This window comes from Xiphophorus maculatus, chromosome 22 (genome assembly GCF_002775205.1).
Source record: "Xiphophorus maculatus strain JP 163 A chromosome 22, X_maculatus-5.0-male, whole genome shotgun sequence".
Taxonomy (NCBI): Eukaryota; Metazoa; Chordata; class Actinopteri; order Cyprinodontiformes; family Poeciliidae; genus Xiphophorus; species Xiphophorus maculatus.
The window spans coordinates 3,998,638-4,018,634 of NC_036464.1; the positions used below are offsets into that span (position 1 = coordinate 3,998,638).

General features: G+C 37.2%; 1 protein-coding gene across 1 annotated transcript in view; it reads right to left on the bottom strand.

Moving 5' to 3' along the window:
- The window catches only part of adgra1 (adhesion G protein-coupled receptor A1), a 189,426-nt gene that overhangs the window by 13,275 nt on the left and 156,154 nt on the right, over nt 1–19,997 (bottom strand). Inside the window, exons 16-17 of the mRNA XM_014469438.2 lie at nt 17,134–17,257; nt 1,076–1,221 (exon numbers count right to left, since the gene is read on the bottom strand). Of these exons, the coding sequence (XP_014324924.1) occupies nt 1,076–1,221; nt 17,134–17,257 (270 nt within the window). The remainder of the gene's footprint in view (nt 1–1,075; nt 1,222–17,133; nt 17,258–19,997) is intronic.

Here is a 19,997-nt window from a genome sequence, read left to right on the forward strand (position 1 = left end):
CAGATGCAACTTTGTCAATACAACCATGTTGTTGAGATGGAAATGATAAATTCTCATATCTAGGGTCTATGTTGGGAATATACTGTACCTATAGTAACAACACTAATTCTGTTTTTTAGACCATTTATCTACTTATTAGTGTATCATAAGTCACATTGTCATTAGTATTAGGAAAACATGTAATGATTATGTTTCATTGATGCAACGAAGTGGAGGCAGAAGCAGTTTGTTATCATATTGTAGGAGAGGACAGATTGGGTAGGCGGTGATGCAGGCTACAGCACCGGCCTTGGGATGGACACAGACCAAGAATCAGGCCACCTACATATAAAAACCATCACCGAACACAGGGGGTCATCCTCACTCTCCACTGGGGTCACAACAAGGTGACTCTCCAAGTAAAATGGTGAGGCAAATGACCAACAATACAAAAGCATTACCAGGCAAACTTCTACAAGTACCTGAAGCAACCCCCATCTCCAGGATCACACACGTAATGAAATTACCTCCCCAACTATCACTCACACCATACATTCAGCTCTACCCAGTAACATCAAACCCAATGGGAACACATCCATCTTAGATCAAATAAAGATTACACATTGCCCCAGGGTTTGAGCGTGTACATGACCAGTTGTTTGTTGCCTCTACCACATTGTCTGTCAATCATCTACTGCTGGAAATAGGCAGCATCCTACCATCCATTAATTTTTAACAGTGTTAAATACTCACAAGCAAAAATAATGGATGACTTCTATCTGTGTTTGAACTGATTTGAATGATTCGTTCACCAATGCTTGTACAAAAAAAAAATGAAACTTGGAACAGGAATTGCCTAGAAACAGCAACCCATGTCTCACCTTGAAGTCACTACAGTCAAAGATGAAATAGTAAAGTTGTGCACTGAACCAGTGTTTGACCTTCAAAGACCTACACACCACAAAAACTGGAAGAAAGATGAAAAGAACTGGTATCTTTCACACACACACATACACCCCCACACACAGATCGACACAACAGTTTAAGTCCTTTTCACCTCATACAAGTCAAGGCTAAGGAGGACATCAGTGCTTACCTCAGCAGGGGCTGTTTAGGGGGTGGAGGTGGGTCACCGTCTTGACTCTGTGGAGACTTCTTGGTCACCTGCTTATAAATGTTCCTGGCTGTCACCCCGAGCCACAGCATTGTCGACAGAGACGAGTAGTGCAGCACGAACCCGACCTGAGGGGGTGACAGAGGGTGCATCAAATTATTTCTTTGACTTCTCTGAACTTAAACACCGCCTTACAAGCACGTTCCTGGGGAAAAATGTCAGACGAGACAACGTTCGTTTAACTCAAAGAAAATATGTTCAAGACGATCTCACACACCTCACTATCAATGTCAGACCAAGGGTAACTCTGAAGACGCTTCCCTGCAAGACCAGAATGCTTCATTAAAGCGCAACAGTGGAAGAATAGGAAAATAGGCTTAAAAGTCCGATTGAACCATCAAGGTTGTTTGGGAGAAGAGAATCTTAGTGAGGCTACACTGGAGGATACAGAGCAGTTTCTTATCAGTTCAGCTAAATGATACGACGTGTGCACACTGAATAACAAGTCTGAATATAAATTATGATCACGTTGAACACCAGCACTGAGTGACTGCGCTTTTGCACGCAATGTACACATCTCCTTTCCTGCTCACTTTAATATTCATGAAATATGTTTGGAAGGTGGAACTGATCTAACTTTGTTTAAAGGCTTTGCCAGCTTACAGAAACAGAACCCAGATAGGGATGTGGCAAAGAAGAGATGAGCGTTTGGAGAATGGAGCGAGAAAATTAAAATGCTCTAAGCCTTTTTCACCACCCAGTCAGTCTGTTCATGATGAACTGCCAACCTGAGACACCCAATCAAATGGCTTCTCTCCAACATGATAGGCCTGGGGACTGAAGCTAGCATGCAGCGGACCAGACGCTAATTGGAAGTGTCCGTGAGCTGTTTATAGAGAGCAAAGAGCGGGTGGGAAGTCAATCACTGCTTTGGAGTCTGCACACTTCAGAGGTTCATTAGAGCCAAGAACAGACAGGAGGAGATGTTTTTTTAATATGATTACAAGAGGACAGGAAAAGATTTCAAATGATCGGAATCTGACTGATTAATCGCCTAAAGATGTTTTCCTATGTGAACTGCCGGATAAACAAATAAAGGCTAACCACTACTGTGGAGCAACAGTTGACTTCAATCAAAAAAGGAACATGAAATACATTATGAAGGTCAAACATTTTGGATTCTTGATCATTTATTTTGCCGTTGTTGGAGAAATAATGGTTTGAATAGTACGATTATACGGCAAACTACTTCAGTAATTCTTAAAACAGTTTTTTATGCATGCTTGGGATCTTTTTCTTTTTTTTTCTCCTCTCCAGGGGGTCTTTTTGTGGGCTCTAGTGTCCCTTATACGAAAGCAGGCTGACAGGAAGGGGGGAGGAGAGTGGGGAAGACATGCGGCAAATGTCACCGGGTCCAGGAGTCGAACCTGCGCCGGCCGCATCAAGGTCTCCAAATATGGGTCGCGCTATCCCCTACGCCACCACGGCATGCCCACTTGGGATCATTTTAATATTAGAACAGCTAAATATGTCCAGGTGTCAACATATGATTAGAAGAGACAAGGAGTGAGTTTTCTGACTGTTAAAAGCTACGTTATGCAAAGAAACCTGACAAATTCTGCCAAGACACAAGGCAACATATCCGACCAGAATTATGGCTGAAGCTATTGATGGCTACAAAAAGTCTGAAGTCAAGATACAACTTGCTCAGAGAAATGTGTTATGTTTTGTGGACATATTTTAGCTTGAATGAATAACTTGGACATTGTCTAGAAAATCCACAGTAAGAATTGTCCGCCCAAATCGGTTCGATTTAATCAAAGTTGGATGTTGCAAAACCATCAGTTAAAAGAAACAAAGTTAAAAAACTAATACAAAATCCATTCCTAAGATGAGATCTTTTTGAATTATTGGATAATTTCTATGTTTTATAAAGATATGTTAAATTAATAAATTTCTGTATAAACTAGTACCTTTCGTGTATTCCTTTGATATAGAATCTCAAGTTCTGTGTTATCTTTACATTTTATCTTTATATTTTCTATTGTGTGATGTTGACTGACTGGTGTGATTTTTGTCCCTCAGCATCCTTTTGCAGAGCTGCAATGTCCCCAAAGCTGAAAAGAACAGCAATTTAGGTTATCAAAACTCTGATGGAGCAGAAAGTAATCTGAAAGTTATAGCTTGACAGCTAGCTGCATGAAAAAAAACAAACTCCTGTTGTCATTCAGACACAACGAGCCCCTCTCAAATCAGACAGCTGAGCAGCGAATTGGAAACATAACAGAAACAACAGTCCAGCATCTGAGACAAATGACTTATGGGCATCAGAGTCTCCTAGAAAAGCACACTGGTTGTGTGTTTATCTGCTGTGAACAGCCTGCTTTTTCCCATTTCCTTCACACAACCCGTCCTGTGTGCAGAAACAAAACATAGGTTAAAGTAGTAACTGGTCTGACAAGAAACAGAGCTCACTGAAGAAGTCTCCTTTCTTTCAATATTAAAAACACAATATATAATCTGTTATGGGCCTGTGAAAATACACTGTGTGTATAAGGCAACTAGCTGTTTGATCATATCATTTTTATGTATGCTTCCAATTCCAGTACATAAAAATTAAATGTGTATTGGATTGAGTATATGAGATGATGGCCTAAAGAGATCAATGCCCTACATCCAGGTGTAGATCATTATTGGGTCACTTTTCTTCCTCAAGCCAAATTGACTGAAAAATTGTTTCAGCTTCAGAGGAGAAAGCAATTCTAAATGTCTTTCAAATGGATGTCAGACTTTAAGGTTGCATGAGAAAATATAAAAAATGCAAGATAACTACCAAAAACTTAAAAAGAATGAAACATGAAGCTACTTGAAATGTCCTAGTCATGTTCCAGAAATACATGATTACAGAAAAATCCAAGGTAAGGAAGACTGGAATGTTCAAATGTTAAGATTACAACAAACGTCTGAAGACAGACTTTTCACAGGTTTGACAGACCAGATGAACAGGGCTGTGGGCTCCACTTCGACTTAACAGTAAGGTGAAAGTGGTCATACTGGTTTGAGCATAAACAAGGAAATCACCATAGAAATTAGGCTAGTTTTTGTGGAAAAGCAGAAGCTTTCAGCCTGCATACATCCAAAGAAACAAAGAAACAAACAAAAAAAACTGACAACAAGAATATCTGTGCCAAACCAAATTTGGCAAAACAAAGATGAAGACTATGATGCAAATCTGTGACGACAAAAGCTGAATAGAAACTGAACACAAATGTTTTGCTTTGTACAGTTTTGCAAAACATGTTTATATAATTTCAAGAATTTTTCTCATTTCTTTATTTATCATTTCTTTATCAATATTTAATAATGAGCAAATACATTTGAACTATATATTATTTTCTCCCCTGTTTAAACAGCTATTTTTTTTATCATACAACAATGATATGAATCAATGTTAATAATCTGAATTTAACATGTACTTGATGGGAGCCTGGATTCTGCCTGCTGGTTGCTTGTTTGTTGGGGTAATAAGCAAGCTGAGAGCGGCAGACCCATGAGAGAAAGTGTGCCTTCCGTCTATGCTCATCTTAAGTGTATATTTAGAAATAGTCTACATTTGACCTTCTGCAAGATATCCTGACAACATCATCTATCAGCAGACCATTGGATCTCAGAGGAAGAGTCCTGGGTCCTTTTATGCTCCTTCTCTTCAGCTTTCTTTTAGACTCAAGTTCAGGGCCTGGAGTGGCCATGGAAGTACATTGATCTTGTTTCTCATTAATAATTTATCTTATTTAACCATATATTTTGGTAATATTGAAGGACTCACTTGACGATGTCCCATTTTCCGATTTCTGGTAGATGACATCATATTTTACCTAAATTCTCCTGGTATTTCAGTTCTGCATGCCATGCACTCTAGCAAGAATTTAGAAAATCCACACAGCAGTGCAGGATTTTTCTTTTACCTGGTTTTCTTCCTAGGCAACAAAATGGAATCTAAAGTGTCTAATGTAAAGTGGATGCCAATCATTTTGCAACATGGTTTAACATCATCAGATATAAAAAAAGAGAAAGAAAATGGAAAGAAAAATATAAACTTTATCATTCTTGCTGTACAAAAATCCTCCCGAGGGCCATAAGCAGCCCATGTACCGTACTTTGAAAATCCCTGGTTGAAACTCTATCCCAGTGCTCTCTTACAGTGAACATTAAAGATCTTTCTCACTCCCTTGTCACCCTGCTCATTGTGTGTTGTGACAAAATAAACATGGATCTTGGTCCTGCCTGGTTCAAGTCACTTCCAATTGTTATGAACTCTGGAAAACATATGGGCATGTTTAGGCAGTTCACTATTTTCTTGTGATCATTTTCCACTGAAAAAAACAAAATTAAAATAAATTTTCAATAAGCCTTGGTTTGTCCCCTGATGTACTCAAATGAAACAATATAAACAAAATAAACTCATAAATAGGATTTTGCCAATTAATCTTGAATTAATAAAAAAACAAAACATGTGGTGATAAATAATAAAATGGGTTACTTGCCAAGGTACTCAGGGCAACGGCTGGGCTGTGAAACAAACCAAGGGTGAAAGAAAAACCATGAGCTGACATTTAATTTTTCTGTCACAAATGTCAGTCCACAGACTGTATGTTTGACATGCCAAGACACTATGGCTGTTTTCAAGGAGACATGTTTTTTTGAAAAAGCATTCAAGCTATTCTACAACTTGTCATCATCAGAGAAGTAATAAAAAAGCCTTGGATGTGTGTTTGAGCAAAGCAACATTTGATACTTTTGTTGCTTTACAATAGTCAACACTAAGAAAAAAAGGTTTCTTTCCCTTCTCTATAATACGACTGACAAACAGCAGGAAACTATAACAATATGATATTATGCAGAATATTCATGCTACAGGTTAGAAGTAACACCTCTGGGCATCCATGCACAGTAGCAAGGCCTGTAATGACAGCACTGACAAAGGGATGCTTCCAATAGTTTTAGCTTATATTGTTTTTTTTTTTAACCCCTCCAGGGGTCTTTTTGTGGGCTCTAGTGTCCCTTATATGATAGTAGGCTGACAGGAAACGGGGAAGGAGAGGGGGGAAGACATGCGGCAAATGTCGTTGGGTCCGGGAGTCGAACCCGCGACGGCCGCATCGAGGACTGAAGGCCTCCAAATATGGGTCGCGCTAACCACTACGCCACCACGGCACGCCCGTTTTAGCTTATGTTTGCTAACAATGGTAACTGGCAACATGTCCAGGGTGTTCCCTGCCTCTCCCCCATGCTAGGATAATGTTCGAGTGAATGGATGTCATGTATCTGATGTTACCTACATCGGTCTTTTATTGTTTTCATGTATTTCAATCAGTTCACCCAAAAGTTTTTCATGAGCAGAATGCTCAGGTGCTCTCAAATTGGACCCACAAGAAGAAGAAACCAATCACTACATTTCTTGTTTTTCTCGCTTTCCATTCCACCTAATTTCACAGTGATACACTAATGAGGAAATCCTCTATGTGTGTCTTCTTAAAGCTGCCAGCTCAATGTAGAGTCACATCTAGGTCACATCTTGTGCTAAGTTTCGTTCTTAATTAATGTTTGATGCTCTACCAACAGTCTCTGTCACAGAGCAATCACCTGAAACGTGCTGTCCAAATGTAGATGTTCTGATGTGAGGAAAAGGTATAGAAGGAGTGAAAGGAAGGATATGTTGCTCTGCTGCTAAAAACAGCCACCGAGGTGATGCAGTGTGACAGCTGGGGTGGCGTTCAAGTCGATATTAAAGCAGGCGCTGTTTGAAGGAAAGACAGAAACTGAGATTAGAGATAACTTTGAGGCCTCAAAGACATGAGATCCTCCAGAGAAACCGCGCCACAGTTCAAGACAGGGGAAACAGGCACTTAAAGGACAGGTGGGTGTCAAAGTGTCTGCCTGAAATTTAGCAACCAGTCCTAAAAATGTTTTTTGGAGGGAGAGCAAGCACTTTTTTTCAATCCTGAACATGTGCACAAATGCTGGATGGTGGGTGACACTGCAGGCACTGCTTGGAGCTGTATAAGTGGTTGACAGTGTGTGTGTCCCATGTGATCTTACGTCTCCTATAGTAGTTCTGCAATTATCCCAAATTGTGTCCTGGCAAACGGTATGGGCATCTGCCCAAAATCTGCTCAGAGTTATCCCGTTAGCATTGATTGAATCAAGGAATGGCATAAAAAATATGTTCAGTAGCCCTGAGACAAAGACAGACAAATAAAACCAAGCCATAAAAAGTTGCCGAGCAGCAGCGGGGCCAATTATGTTAACAGACTGAACATGAAGCATGATGCTGAAGCTTTACACACATTGACTGCCAACCCACCAGTTTAAATTCCCTTTAAGTAACATAGTAAACTTTGCAGTAGTTCACCTTTTCTAACATATAAACTGCTATGTGAAGATATGTGGCTATAAGAAATAATACTATATCAACTCAAGGTGGCATACTGAACACTGTGTTGTACATAATTTCACATAATTTCCACGACATGACATGTTCAATTCATTTCAGTTAAATTCAAATTAACTTTTTGTATATCAAAGAACATTTAAATGTCCAAACTCATATCTTCCAAGTACCTTCAAAGAGTTGTTGTGGATGTTAAAGCTGTGAGCAGGACGGATCTCCACTAGCAACCACTCTAGCAACAAATCTAAAGAGGCGTCTGAATGAAGACTGTTGCTGTATGACCTTCTAAAAGTTCAATATCCAGGCAGCAGAGACAACGTTCCACAAAAACATCTCCTGAATCAGAATCACCATCAGTTGTTTCCCACCACTGCTAATCCACCTCATTCGCTTTTGCCACTCTCCTGTAAATGTGTATCTGGCTGTACGGTTGGAAAGCCAGACGTTTGAGATGGGGAAATAATCCTGACCTTTTGTGATTGATGGAAGAGATAGCTTGAACTTCCTCCTCCTCTCTTTGCTCTCTGGTCCTGATCTGCATCCATGAAGCCTCCTTATTAACTTCTCTGGGATTTTTGGTTGAATAATTCACAGACAATGTTGGCTCTGAATCATGAATAATTTACGAAGGCAGAAAGACTCGTTTAATTACACTTTTGTCACTGGGTCTAGCAGCCATCTTTGTTCAGATTTAGCAGCAACGATGATGTAAATACATGCGTAAAACAGCCATTCTGATGCTTAAAATAAAATAACTAGTCCTGTAAACATAAATACACTTACAGGTAGTGTATAAAATTACGGCAGAATATCTAACAGATCCTCTGTGGGTTTACTGATATTCATCTATACAACCAAAAACAGCACTGAATGTTGAAGGTACAAGGGATGTGAATAGGAAAGGATCTGCATTGGTAGATATTAATATTCATATATGCATGTCATAATAAGAAAAAAAGTGTTACAGTAGCTGAATGGGTAACATGAAAAAGTTATGGCCTGTAACTAATATCTCACATGTTCTGTTATTAGTCATGTAATTTACAGAAAGCTTTTTCTCATTTCCTAATAAACAGTCATTTGTAGATACTATCAACAAAAGGAACAGAGTCACACTCTTAATTTTGCATGATTTTATACAACTTGATAAAAAATCTTGATTTAAGATTAAAAAAAAATAAAAACAGCCTTAAGCATGCATTCATTTTGTGTTATATCAGGTTGGCTCTGTGGTAAACTATTTATTTAAAAGCCAAAAAAGCCGTCTGATCACCATGCGCACCTTTCATTGCCACTGCAGTCTTGGTTTTTAATAACACGTAGCAAGTGGCCTGGAAACTGAAGATAAAAATGAGTTCCTCACATCGATTAAGCCTTTCTGTCATGGCCACATAATTATTGTTCTATCGGCCATTGTGGCTGTGCTTCGCTGTAAAGATTACGCTTATTCTCATGCTCCATCTACCTTAAAATAGCTCGATGCCGTTCATTACTGAGCTTTGTGCTTCAACACAGCAGATAAATAGAATGCATTGTGCAGTCGTTTAAGAAAAAAAGATTCTTTTTTGTGGTTACCTTTTCCAGTTTTTCTGTAAAAACTATTTCAGTGGTTAAAAGGAAACCGTCAGAATTTTTAGCTAGAAAAATGGAAAATCTTCAAAATATGAAAAATACTGTAACTAAATAGTTCACTTCTCCATTGTTTTTCAAAGTGAATAATCTATTCATCTATCCACCCTCTAAACCCAGTTGGACAAGAGGCATGGTTCGCCCCGGACGGAACAGCTGTGCCCTCTCCGTACAGAACGTCTGCTGATGTCCGCAGATCACAATAAATAAATAATCACTCCTTCCAAACAATCCTGCCTGTGTATCCTGGATAATTTGCTTCAGCTGCAACTGCTTTTTTTCTGGTTCAAATGAGTAACTGTTTGACTACAGCTGCAGTCTAATTATCCATCTATTGTGAAAAAACCTGTCAAAGATGGACTTATAGAGTGAATGTTGTGACAGATGGTGTCCTCAGAATAACATTTTGACAGGTCCATTACTGTAGTTCAGATAAAAGCTCACCAGTAAAACAAAGACGGATGATGTGGGGAAAAACATACATAAATGTGTGGCCGGAGAGGGCAGGAATCAAACCCAAAACTTTTAAATTAAACTACGATTACCAGTGGTGTGTCGCCCAACAACTGAAAAGAGAAAGTTGCACAAAAAAAAGAATCATGCCCTTTAAATTTAACTTCAAAGCCATGCCCACCGTGGGTGACTCCATGAATGTTTAATTTAAATTTTATTTCAAGAAAACAATTTATAAATGATGTTAATTACAAAGGACTAAACCTTCACTTTCATTCATTTTAACCTTCTGAGTCTATTGAAAGATCCCTTGTTACTTTGTCCTGCCTTGACCTCACACGGGTTATACGGCTAAATAACAGTATAATTAGCAACATATTAAACTCTGTCTCCATTATGCACTTAGTGCAGATAAAAGCTTCTCTGATTACTGCAGACTGAATGTTTAATTGTGGAACGATTGCATTCAGGTGACACACTGAAACGGTGTTAAAAAGACATTCATCTGTTTACACAGCACTAAATCCATTCCTGATAAGGACTCTGCAGTCTGTTGGTCCATCATAGATATAAGCAAAAACATCATAACAGAGTTATGGAGATTCATTGTGTTTTCATTGTGTTGACATTTTTATTGGTAACATGAACAGCAAACAGGGAAACAGGCACATAAATCTTTTGTCCAAAGGAAAGTGTATTGGGTATACTTTGGAGTGTTTATCACCATATGTTAAGATGATATAAACCTAAAATCTATTCTTCATAACCACCAATTAGTCATAAAACTATGACCACCAGCCTAAAAGAGAGACTACCCTCTTTTTGCTGCCAAAACCACACTGCTAAATCACTGCAGTAGCAGAGTGCTAAATTTCTTGACAAATGTGTAATTATGGGCCATTAAATTTAGGCTCTGTGGTTCATAAGTGTTGGGTGATCTCCTACCCAACAGATTTCATTCAAAGCCGATACCTCCAAAAATGGTTTTGAGTTTATTTCAGCCATAAAATTGTAAAGTTTGTAAAGATGACAGAACCAGGTAGGAAAATATGTTCTCCCTCTCTATTGACTTGACCACATATTAAACACTGGATATGTTTGTTTCGTAAAGTGCTTTGAAGCAACCTTTTTTGTAAACCCGTTTTATATAAATAATTTTAATCGAATCAAAGCTACAGCTATTATTGTAAACCATGCTGCATGCAACTGTTAAGCAGTTGTGACACTTGAGTTTTTTTCTGATCCTGTATTCACTGCAGTGTGATGAGTCTGTGGACTGCAGTTACACGGCGCATCTGGCTGCTTTCACACACATGGTGTTTGATTACTTTACCATAAAAGAGGAGTTTTTGACATTACTGCTACTGAAAATCACTACAAAGAGAGTTGACATCAACTGTGCAACAAAGGGGGAGTTGTTGGAAATAAATTCCTGTTGAAAGCTTGGTTTCTGTAACAACTGATGGCGCACCATCAATGACAAACACTTTATACAAAGATGGTGGACTTATGAGCGCAGACATTCATACTGTTTGTTTATTTGTTTTTGACAAAATGTGAATTAAAAGAAGTTCAAGTCATTCAATCATACAGCATCACATGCTGTTGAATCTTATTTCATTACCTTAGTTTTACACATTTTTTTTGAAGTGCTCTTCAGGAGTGATACTCATTTTTTTCTTTGTGTTCATTTTCATTTCTACCATTTTGAAATAAAGCAGCAAATACAACACTCCGATGCTTGTAAATGAAATTTTTTTAACACAATGTGTGTTGATATGCTTTATTATATGGAAAATAAGCATTCACTTATGACTTGTGGAAGTTGGATATTTAGGTAAATTTTGCCAAGCATGAGTAGCCCTGATGTTTTTGTGTAAAAGTAGGTCACAGAAGATAAAAGGTTGCAGACCCCTGGTTTAGATCAAAGCACACTTATCTGTCAAAGTAACCCAGTCCAAGTCCAGACCTGACTTACATTGGGATCTGTGGCAAGATAAAAAATATATATATACAGTACAGACCAAAAGTTTGGACACACCTTCTAATTCAATGGGTTTTCTTTATTTTCATGACTATTTATAAGGCAGGAAATCCCACTTATTAACCTGACAGGGCACACCTATGAAGTGAAAACCATTTCAGGTGACGACCTCTTGAAGCTCATCAAGAAAATGCAGAGTGTGTGCAAAGCAGTAATCACAGCAAAAGGTTGCTACTTTGAAGAAACTAGAATATAAGGGGTATTTTCAGTTGTTTTACACTTTTTTGTTTAGTGCATATTTCCACATGTGTTATTCATAGTTTTGATGCCTTCAGTGTGAATCTATAATGTCAATAGTCATGAAAATAAAGGAAACTCATTGAATTAAAAGGTGTGTCCAAACTTTTGGTCTGTACTGTATATATTCTGTTTCCAACCAGTATTCAATTAGTCTGACTGAGCCTGAGCTTTTCTACATGAGAGAATGGGCTGATCTGTCTCAATGCTGGTACTGACTGTAGAATATACTCCAGACTATTTTAGACACTATCTTTGTCCTTTCATTCCATACTGATCACTGATTTTATACACATATTCAGATTGCTCCATGTAAAGTAGCCTGGACATTAATGCTCGAGTGTGGTCCCAAAACCTGGTTTACATTTATTGTTTGCTCTTTTAAATGTTTCCATAATTGTCAGCCAAACTTTACTCTACAGTTTACATCCTACTTTAGGTTGTTCAGGCCCTTAAGCGTGTAATAAATATGCTGCTTTTTTAGATTGTCTTCTAGGTGACTATAACTACTTCAGTGAAGCAAGTAAAATCTATATTAAATATTATTCCACCATAATTATCTGTAACTCAATATGTCAACCTAATTAGCAAAGATTTAGGTTTATTTTGATAGTCAGTGTCAATCTGGTTGCTACAGCAACACATAATAATACAGCTGGGTATGCAAAAATTTACATTGTTTCTGTGTGGAAAAATGATCATCTCAGCAGATCCAAGCTTATATGGCCATAACTTGAATATTTGATGTTACAAATATTTCACACTGAACAGATGCAAAAGAGAGTAATTTCAGAAAAAGTCATTAAGTATGAGCCACAGGGGTTTATAATAACATAGTTACAGAAAGCTGAAGACACTCGGGGGGTAAAATTTACTGGTTTTAGCGTCTAGTCTTTTTTTTAGACATTCCTACAAGCCAGCAGTTCTCAGAGCTTATGTGGAAACGGTTAGAGGTCTGAAACAACTAATATCATGTAATAAACTGTAAGACAAGTAGAAGTAAAACGCACAGATATCCAGACACAGATAGAACACACCATTATAAATTTAAATATAAATCTCTGCGCTGAATAAACTGCCAAAGGGCATGTCCTAATGAAAAGTCTGATTTCTTTCCAAAATTACTTTGATTTTTTCCCAATTTCATTTTTTTGGTTTCTTCTCACATGTCCAAGTTTGAAAATATAAACCCTTTGATTTTTTTAGAAGCAAACTTAGAATATTTCATAGAGAAAGAACAGCAACATTTTGCTCTCAGTCTCTGAGTGTGTGTGTGTACACAGGCAGCATGTGAGGATAGTTTAGGCTCTCCCTTTATACTGGACTATGGTGCTTTTGGCTTCTCTTTATGAAAGTATATTAGCTGGAGACTTCGATTTTTTATTTTTTTTATTAAGTGCAGAGATGAAGCCAAAAGGTGCAGACAAGCTCCAACTCCAACTCCAATCATCCTGGAGGCAAGCAACTAAAAAAATAAATACGATTGGAGGTTTTGTCAGATAATGTAATTAAAATGATTCAGGATTTTGTTAAAGATAAACATTATGTTGGTTTAATTCCATTGTGAACAAAGTTGCATAAATCCAACGTGAACTAGTTCTGATTTCATGGCTTTGAAATGATGAACAAATGTATAATTACTGAGAGCCTGGCTAAAATTATTTATTTTGCAAATTCAGATAATCTCCTTTGTTGTTTTGTTTTTTAGCAAAGAAAACATGACAAAATAAAGTGGATGTTAGGGGATACCATAATTCAAAGGCTAATTATGAATAACATCACTATCTACATAGTACGTCATATTTATTTCAGGGAAATTATGATAAATGAATGAGATTTATTTTAAATTGGAGCTCTGAACTTAGTTCAGAATATTTAGGAGGTGAATTGTAAATATGAATCAATTCATTTTAAACTGACTGAACTGAGTGAACTAGTTCTTGTTAAAGATGAGATCACAGAACATTTTTGTACCAAAACTGTGGAGCCAAGGTCTTTTATTTGTACAAGTGGTTAATGCTACTGACTTTTATTTCTAGCTGAAAATATCAGTCGTACTTATTAGTCTTTTATTTTCTTCCACTTTCTGATTTTTATTGCTTTCACTGTTCTTTTGTTGTTTTTGGCCTGTTTTATGTAGGTGATTCTGTCTTTAGTTCTCATTTTATTTTATGGACTTTAGTGACTTTTTGGGTTTTCAAAGTGTTCTACAAACCCAATCAGGACTAAGGAGGTCCAGGGTGCTTCATTCTTTTTTCTTGACACAGACCATGACTTTTCAATTTATAGAACGTCTTCGCTGCTCCATCAGGGAACTAAGTAGCTTTTAGAAAAGCTGTAGTGAAGTCGCACATCTTGCTCTGCTGAGGATCTTTGCACAGGGAGATATTTGTTAAAGTGTGAGGCTAGAGTCACCATAATTTGATATGACTTGCTATTAATTCAACACATAACATGCTCCCTTTGTGGCTGTGACAAAAATAACAGAGAGAGTTGTTTTCGCCTTCCTTTGTGTGTTGTAATTATTACTGAGTGTTATAGCAGCACACGCTATGAGCTCAGGTCGCTCCCACACGGCTTTCATTTGAGCCTCAGCTGAACGCGTCACATTACACAGACAGAGAGCATCAGCTATCAGCACAGCCTGTCTGTTGCTGCTCTTTTACTGTGAACGCCAGTGTAAAGGCTATGCTGACATTTAGATTTGTTAGAACAAATCTGAAAATTCACTTTTTTTATACATGTCCTTCTTTGCAACCAACTTCTGTCCTTTTGTGAGTCGCTCTGTTGTCGCAATTGTGCATGATTTGTTTCTCCTTCTCCCCCGAAAAAAGTATTAAAGTAACCTCTTTGTGAAAGCCAAGTCACTGCATTTGTTCACCATCATAACATTGTGTTTCTACAAGAAATGCAGCATTACTCAGTTTTCCTGCCAATGGTCAGAAATTCATGGCTGACTTGTTTAAGCTGGCAAAGGTTTGCTTACAATTCGAAAAAATGTGGTTCACCTGTCAGGTATTCACTTCCTGTCACAGCAAAATGGAACCACATATTTTCAAGTCATGAAATTAGTAGGGCGATGTTAAATGGTAGGGAGCAGGTAGGTGGATGGGTGATGCATTTTATGACAAACTTCAGCCAATTTGTGACAGATCCTCCAGTGGAGGAAGACATGACAGCTGGTGAGACAGGCCAGGAGAAGCTGGGTGCATTTCATCAGGTAACAGTGGAGTCTTTACTCTGTGGACTGAGGGGACACCTTAAGTGCCAGCGAAGGCAGAAGAGACAGCTAAGTCCCAAATGTGCTGCAGCTCAAAAAACGGAGAGCGAACAAGGCCCACTGAAACAAACAGGGAGTGACAGAAGGCAGCAAAAACTGGGAAAATAGGAAAAGAGGTGTAAAAGTCTTTGTTTATAGAAAGGTGAACCAAAAGAGGTGACAGTAGAGGATAATTTGCAGAAGCAAGTTTGTAAAAATGTCCAAATATTGTTAAAATTATATTTAACCACATAAAAGAGTACAATTTGGACTTTTAAATGATTATTTTGAGTGTGTTTCTCAAATAATTTAAATTTAAAAAATGTATGCAACATTTGCAACAGTTTTTGTACTTTAATGCTAATCTGTATTTAAAGTACAGACTTTAATATATTTTATGGCATCCCTTCATGTTTCCTCCTCATGAATACCTAAAAATAGCAAATTGCTAGCAGGCACAAAAGCATGTCCTGTTTCCAAATCTGTACTGACAACTAAATTCTCCGTGTCGCTCTGTCTAACTCATTCATTCAACTCTGTGGGCTTCAGAGACAAGAGCAGCAAAAAGATGATCACACTGACAGGACATCCAATGCAGGCACAGAGAACGGCTTACATCAGAGGAAGTGCAGGAGTTGTCTAGAACAAGTTGGGAAAAAAAGACAAAGCGTCTTCATTGCTTTCCATCTTTGTATATAACTAAAAGCCACAAAAGTGGCTAAAATGAACAAATTTAACCAATTTAAATATGAAAAATTATTTTACTATTTTAATTCCATATGAAAAAATGATTTAAAAAAAGAAACTCATGCAGATTTATTACACAAAGAGCATTATTTTAAGAATTCATCACTGGTTTTTGCTTACAGCTAATAACAAATCAAAGCTTAACTTCTCAGAAATTTTGAATATTACATAAGACCAATAAAAACTAATTTTTAATATGGAAATTTCAACCTCCTGAAAAGACTGTCCACATCAAACAGGAAGTCCACTGAATACTTGGTTGGGGTTCCTTATACCTGAATTACTGAATCAATGCAGCATGACACGGAAATGATCAAACTGTGGTTCTGCACCATCTACAACAGCAGAGGACTCCTCATAATCATTATTAACCTTAAAAACCAGACTATGGGAGCGTAATCTACAAATAAAACACAAAGGAGCCTCACTGAACAACCATCCGGTCATTTTTCTCTGTTCCCATGTGAAACATTTCTGATGTTTTATTTGGTTCAAATCGGCTCAGTGCAACAAATGTGGAACAGAAACCATGTGGTGAATCTCCACTAAACTCTTGAACAGTCTTTGCATTACAATCCTCTAAAGGATGGGATTACCTATGCAGGGAATGAACTCTTTTCCTTCCACTTAACTTTCTAAGTGAAATGCTAGGATCCAGTTTCTTTACTAATGATCTTTTATGCCTTATCTTTCCTATGGAGTGTTTAATAAATATATATGTACGTTCCATTGATCAAATTAATATTTCAAATCATATTCTAATTGATTGAGGTTCACCTGTAAAAACCCAAACTTAAAACTGAACCAACAAAACGAAAGAGTCTAAAATACAGAAATCATCTTAACTACAGTGCTTTCTTTATGTCTTAGAGGTCACTCAGATAAGTCATTTTTAAAGAATATGACAGGATATTTTTGTAATATATAAATAAAACACTTGTATGGAATATCTTTTTCAGATGTGGTTACACAGACACAAAAACCACTGGAGCTGTGTCTATTTATGTGGGGCAAAGGCATGAATTATTACTGTCATTGTGCCACAGCCTTACTAAAGGAATGCCCAGACCACACACTGCTGAAGCATGAAAGCATAAAACCAAGATTGCTTTGGGTTGCACACACTGACCTGGTTGTTGACACTTGGATACACATTCACAATCCTCTTTTTTTCCAAAAAGCTTTGAGAGTGAGGGTGGAAGAAAGGAGAATGCACTTACTGCTTGACAGATGATGGGGTATTTGATTCGATTGATGCCACCGGCAAACACGGCGAAGGTCAGCGCCGTATGGAAACAGAAGTTGAGAAGCATGTGCCATCCCTTCCTGCTGATGCGGATAGCGCTTGGAGGAAGAAAAAGACAACACAAAAAATTACAGATGCAGCTAAACTCTATTTTATTTAGAAAGTAGCCAATCTGTTTTTTGTTAAACTGCTCAACAGGAAAACCCAGAATGCAGCTCACTAGGACTGAGGAGTTGGATCAGGTGTGCGGAGGAGAACAACTTCTCCATGTGGGATGCAGACTGACTCAGATAGCTCCTTACCACAACCTGCTCCTACATGTTTGCATGTTCTTTTTGATTTAAATAGCTTTGAGTTTGAATAGATTTTCTCATTATGTAAGGAAAGCAGCAACAATCTGTTGATGTACCAATGCTGCTACCTCAAGCTGTTATCCCCCTTCTACCCCATCTGAACATGTTGCAAAGGTTTTTGCATGGAACAGAAAGAAATAGGCTTCCATCTCCCATCAAAAATCCCATCTACTCAATGGGATTTTTGTGTGTAGGCAACATTTTAAGTCACTCCATTAACTTAACAAATGTGTAAAATTAGGGTAGGACAGGATTTTTTAAGGTAGCCTCATCTTCAAATTTGCAATTTTTATTGTATTATGATGTTATCTGTTATTTTGCTCTAAAAATGATTTAATTCTGCATGTATTTACAAACTTTTATAAATGTTTTTTTAAAAAGTTCTTACTTTTTAAGAACTATTTCTAAAAAGTACAATGTCAAAAGGAGCCAAAAATAGCTTTACCTAACTTTTTCATATTGAACTCTTTAGTCAGACTTAATAGAATAGAATAGAATAGAATTACTTTATTCATCCCAGCAGGGAAATTATTTCGCAGTTACAGCAGCATAGAGACAAGACACACAACAACCACCACTGAGTAGCAATTGTAGACAAAATAAAAATAAAAATAAAATATAACATGCTGTCAATATAAAAAGCAGCTTAGAGCAGTCCTTGCAAAGATCCAAAAAATGCAGATACAGTATGTATATGTAAATATATGTACAGCAAGTGTGTTAATTAATGACTTAGGATAGAATATAATTATAATAAAGGTGAAATATAAATTTTATTGGTTTGACAGGATTTCTACACATATCCCAGGTTGAGAAAACTGTAAAGTAAAATTATAAAACTGCTTAGGATTGGGGTAGATCAGATCTGGATTAAAACAAGACTAAGAGATTGTTAAAAATTTGATGGACAGTATTCTAGTATATTATTAGATATTGCTGCATCGAGTCCCAAGATGTAACTTTATGCAATTTAAGACCCAACAGAAAAAAAAACTGAGCAGTGAATAGAAGATGAGTCTTTTAAAAAGATATTTTTTAGTGAAAGAACAGTTTACAGGCCACCATAGTTGGTGTAAAATACTCTCTATATAGTACTTAGTAAGTTACTATCGTTCGTTTGTCCTTTATATAATTTTCTACAAAGACAAATCCTGGTTCTCATTTATAAACTCCCCACTGGCAGAATACTCTGCAGGGAGTATTAATGTATGAATTATGAAATATTGTTGCTTTTTTCCCCCCAATTTCACTCCAGTACAAAATGAATAAAGTCACCCAAAGTTCTGCAAAGACTTAATTCACACTCACAAAACATTCTATAGAAATGAATCAAAATTAAGACTAATTGTTTAGTTAAATGAGAATTTAGAAATTAATTAGTTAGTTAAAATATAGCTATTAAAATAAACTGATCGATATTTACACAATTAGATAATTTATATTGGAAATAACGTCACTGATACATTTTTTAAGACATCTCAAAGATTAACAATGCATTTGTTTCGTTTTCTATTGCCCATTTACATTTTTTTATTGTATGATTCGTGAGATCTAAAAAAAGCAAAGCTGGAAAACCGAGAACAAACCCACCTGCTCCATTTAGTGACGAAGCCTTGAAGCTTTTAAGCTCTTTCTGACTGAACCTTTAGAAGACTGATGTTTAGATAGATACTCTTTCAGCACTTCCCAGAACACAAAATAAAGGAACGAATAAGGAAGGTTTTGAAATGTGAACACTTCACCGAGCCTGATGGCTCACTTGAGCACAAAACAGGATAGGATCAATTCAATTTGATTCACCACATAATATTTCAGGCACCAGCAAGTGTGCATATTCATCCTCCAGCATAACTTTATCACTAAGCCTGAAACATTCCCACACAACTTACTCACCAAAACTCACACCATCTAGTAATTATAGCTCTATGTGCAACAATCACTCTGCTGGGTTTCATAATGAACTAGAAAATTCTATTTTTAAGATGGTTGGATAAAGTTAGAATTTCAAATCTTCCAAGAATAAAATTCCAGACTTTTCCATACTCCACTTCCCAAATTCCTTTACACGCACCTTCATACATAAAAAAGTAGTAGAGACAAAGAGAGACAGAAAATAGGACACAAGGAAGGAAGGGATACTTAAATCAAATTCCAGTCTGTTTCCTACTTTTCCAAACTTTATAGGAGTCTTTGATATAAATGCACTCAACCCACATCATTGCTTTCCACCCAGTTGTTAGGAGACATGGCTAAATAGGTCAGACATTTCCAACATGTGTGCTGGGCTGTGTGAGTTTAAACTATCTAATCTTTTCATTCCCATCCACTGTTAGCTCATATTGGGGGTTTTTTTCTCAATTTTTTTTTTGTTGTTGATTCAGTCACTGTCCCTGTTTGAAATTACATAACCCTGCTGTGGAAATCTTCCCTCCCCAAAATGGAGGAGTAGAGCTCTGGCTGCACGTGAGCCCACTGTAGATGAAGC